Source organism: Apteryx rowi, unplaced genomic scaffold, assembly GCF_003343035.1.
Source record: "Apteryx rowi isolate R43461 unplaced genomic scaffold, aptRow1 scaffold_224, whole genome shotgun sequence".
Classification (NCBI taxonomy): Eukaryota; Metazoa; Chordata; class Aves; order Apterygiformes; family Apterygidae; genus Apteryx; species Apteryx rowi.
Window position 1 is genome coordinate 805,055 of NW_020448575.1, and position 4,023 is coordinate 809,077.

Genomic DNA, 4,023 nt, shown 5'->3' on the forward strand with positions numbered 1-4,023 from the left:
GGGTGCGGGCCGCCCCGCTGTGCCGCACCGGCGCCCTCCTGGTCAACGCCTCCGGCCCTGAGCTCCGGCAGTTCCTGGGCGAGCTGCGCTACGGGCTCTTCCAGGGCCAGCGCCTCCGGCAGTGCGGCCTCGGCGGCCGGCCCCTGCGCTTCGCCTGTGAGTACCCGGCTCGCGCCCCCCGCATGGGCCGCCTGCGTCGCTCACCCGTGCCGCCCGCCCGCCTGCATTATTCAGCACGCCGCCAGGCAGCCCGGTGACGGCCCCGCGCTGCCCCCTCGCTCGCGCAGCGCCGAGCAGGCGCAGAGTTTGGCCGCCGGCTGTTAGCACTGGTTTTGTTTTACGTGTGGTATCGATAACCTGCTTATCTCCAGGGATCAGCAGAGCAGTACAGCGATCGAGGCAGCGGGACACCACCGTCCGCTGCAGGTTCAGCCACCGGAGCGGCCGCGAAGCGCGGTCCAGAGCCGCCGGCTCAGACCACCCGCGCGGCAGCTCACAGGCATCCGTCACCATGAAGGATGCCAGCGCGGGGCGCGGAAGTGAGCTGCTCCGCGCTGTTTTGCAAAGCGGTGCACCAAACTCGTTCAATACTAAGATTTGCCCTCTCTAACGAAACTCCATCTCCAGCCAATTTACGTCGCCCGCAGGCCTCCTCTGCTGCTTTCCCGGCTGCCCCGGGGTGCCGACACCCTGCCCGCAGGCTGCAGCCAGGTGGGCTTTCGGAGCAGCTGCCTAAAGCCCAAGGAACCGGTTTCCAGCTGCAGGCGAAACCGGTGGGAGCCGCGAACGCCAGAACAGGGAGCAGCCGGCACCGGAAGCTGCGGGGTCCGTGGCAGGGAGGGCTGTGACGTGCAGCCTGGCTTCTGCACGGACGGGGACGAGGCCCGGTGCTCCGCGGCGGCGGGACGGGGGCAGGGACGGCACGGCGGGGTGCACGACGGCGCAGGTCCGCAGAGATAAACCTGTGATGATTTAATACTGACCGTCTCGTATTCCTGAGTATCTCACAGTCCTACGTGCCGGTGAGCTTGGGAGCTGCGCGAGCGCCGCGCAGCGTTTCCTACCAAAAGGTGCTCCGGGTCTAAATGCGCGTGCTCTCCGCGTGGCCGTCCAGGTCCCATTCGCGGTCCCAGGAACCGTGTTCAGACCACCGCGGGGCTTTCGTGCACGAAACGCGCTCGCCCCAGCACACCCGCCACGGCCGGAGAGCTGTCTGCCTCGTCGCTGCCGCTGATCCTGCCAGCGGCCGGGCAGCGCTCCGTTTTCTAAAGGTCGCCGGCACGCGCACGCGCCCCGCGCTCGCTGTAATGAAGGAGCGCTCGCCTTCCAGGACAGCAGCGCTGCTGCCATTAGTTACTGCTGATATGTCACCTATAAAATTGTAATGACACGCAAAGAAAGCCCTCTAAATGCAGGTGCCAAGGGAAACGTTCAATGTAAAGCAGCTACATGCTGTCTTAGAATAAGCAATACAAACGTGTATTACTAAATACACAGGTCTGTATTTTCTCCCAAAAGATTAAGTAGTGCAGCAAGAGTTGATGGTATTCCTCGTAGAAACGCTCCATAAATAAGGGCTCGTCAGTGTTTTCGTTGGCTAACTTGGACGGTGCAATGGTGAAACTGTACTTTATAGAGCACTACCAGTAACATTGGCTGCGGTGCCCGGCGCTGCACCCAGGCGGCAGCCGCGAGACCGGATAACTCACAACCGCTCGCTTCGTTAGTTCCCCTTTCGTTCAGTCGCGGGGACAAACCGACCAGAGGCCGCGCTGGCGGCCCTTCCGCACATGCCGCGCTGCCGTGCACCGGTGGCCCCTTCCCTGGCTGCATCAGCATGCGGGAGGCCTCTGCTCCGCGCGCACTGCAGCCCCGGCTGGCCGCAGCCCGCGGGTCAGGAGCAGCCAAGCGTGCTTGGTGGCTGCTCCTAACGTGTCCGTGGTCACCAGGCAAGCGGGAATGACGAGAAATTGCCTCTCGCATGGAGTGTGATTCACTGTCCTCGCGCTGTTCACGCACCAGGGCAGCTCCCGCAGCTGGTCGTCCCTCCTGGCCAGTCCGTGCTCGAGCCTCACAAAGTGCTTCTGCCCGCAGGCAGCCCCAAAAATCGGTTGCTAATTACATTTCTGATGACTTAATTTTCATCTCCAGTTGCACGTGCAAGAGCACCGTTCAGAACAGCTAGCAGCGACCACCAGCACAATCCCGGCTGCCCTCTGAAGCAAGACCTTTGCCTGACGCTTATGATCATGTCGAGGTTTTTTGTTTCAGTTTTCCCGGACTTGCTCCAAGTTATCCCTGCGAGCATCCACGTGAGCGTCATCGTCTTCTGCGCGGCGCTGGTCGCGGTGGCCCTGGTGGGGACGGGGTTCTTCCTGTACAACACCTTCGGCAGCCCGTACGAGACGCTGCACGGCCCCGCAGGGCTCTACCTCTGCAGCTTCATCGCCTGTGAGTGCGGCCGGGGCCGGGGCGGCTGCACGGATTCACTCGGCCCCGGACGGGGTTCGGTCACGCCGTGTGAACGGCCGTGTGACCCGACGGCACGGGTCTGGCCATGGGGCGCTCATCCTGCGCAGGTCTCGGCACTTGCCTGTCCCCGCACCGCACCGGCCCGGCGGGCCACGAGCTCGCCCCGAGGCCCGGGGAGCGCGGGCACGTTGCTGGGCCGGGGCAGCAGCCGCGCTCCCCACCGCGGCTCCCGGGCCCCAGGGCAACTACAAAGGCTCACGGATCTCAGGGGCCTTTGGACCGCAGTCTGGAAGCAAGGAACTGAGCTCCTTCCAGCAGCAAGCGGCAATGCGGAGCGCATCCCCGGCACGGCACATCCCTGGCACGGTGCATCCCCGGCACAGTGCATCCCTGGCATGGCACGTCCCCGGTGCAGTGCATCCCTGGCATGGCACGTCCCCGGCGCGGTGCATCCCCAGTGCGGTGCATCCCCAGCATGGCATGTCCCCAGCATGGCGCGTCCTCGGCACAGTACATCCCTGGCACGGCACATCCCTGGCACGGCATGTCCCCAGCGCATCCCCGCGGAGCAGCTGCGCTGCAGGGAGGCTGCCAGCACCACTCTTTCTTGCTCCATTTCAGGTTCCTGCGGTTGTCTCATCCTGGTCCTCTTCTCGTCGGAGGTGAAGGTCCACCACCTTTCCGAGAAGATTGCGAACTTCAAGGAGGAAAGTTTCACTTTCAAAACTCACAGCGAACAGTTCGACAGTTCCTTCTGGATCATCCTCGTCTGCTCCTTGGTGCATTTCCTGAACGCCATCCTAATACGCTTTGCTGGATTTGAATTTCCTTTTTCAAAACCAAAAGATTCGGGGACAACCACTGGGGCAGCTGACCTGATGTATTAAAACCTGCACACTTCTGAAAACGCTGGAAGCGTTGGGGTTCATCACTACCACATTCAACAACCACCAAGCATGCTAACTTTTAAATGATCTGTTCTAAAGGTATTTAAAAACAAAAAAAGATTTCAAATAAATATCAGCATGACATATGCAATAAAAGGAAGGAAAAAAGACAAAAAATGAAGGAAAAAAGAAAAGAAATAGAAGCAAAAAATGAAAGGAATAAAAAAGGAAAGAATAAAAGGAATAGAAAAGGAAAGTATAAAAGGGATGAAAAAGGAAGGCAGACGAGCTGTTTAATGATGCCGAGCCCTGAGCGCCCCTGCCACCGCGGACCCGGAGCTGCTCGTGCCAGGGCAGCGATGGCACCCGCGGGGCGGTGGGACACCCAGGGCCGAGTGCGGGCAGCGCCCGAGCCCAGCCACAGCCCTGGAGCACCCACCACCGCAGTGCGGCCGCGTGATCCGGGGCACCTGCCGCCCCCCATGCTTTCCCCTGGTTTTCATCCTAATTAATATGCATATTCTCCTTAATTAATGTATCTTATTAACATGTAATTTGCATTGCATTTTGTGGTGGTGTTTACTCTGCAGCAAATACCGAGCACCGACATTTCCTTCCTCCTGTCCCTGAGGCCGCCCGGCGTCGCAGCCTGGCCGCGGCTTCG

At 60.8% G+C, this 4,023-nt stretch overlaps 1 protein-coding gene across 1 annotated transcript in view; it reads left to right on the plus strand.

Moving 5' to 3' along the window:
- Nucleotides 1–3,442, plus strand: part of CLRN1 (clarin 1) — an 8,497-nt gene extending 5,055 nt beyond the window's left edge. Inside the window, exons 3-5 of the mRNA XM_026065169.1 lie at nucleotides 3–156; nucleotides 2,272–2,451; nucleotides 3,094–3,442. Coding sequence (XP_025920954.1) covers nucleotides 3–156; nucleotides 2,272–2,451; nucleotides 3,094–3,359 — 600 coding nt within the window. The 3' untranslated portion in view covers nucleotides 3,360–3,442. The remainder of the gene's footprint in view (nucleotides 1–2; nucleotides 157–2,271; nucleotides 2,452–3,093) is intronic.
- The last annotated feature ends 581 nt before the right edge of the window (nucleotides 3,443–4,023 follow it).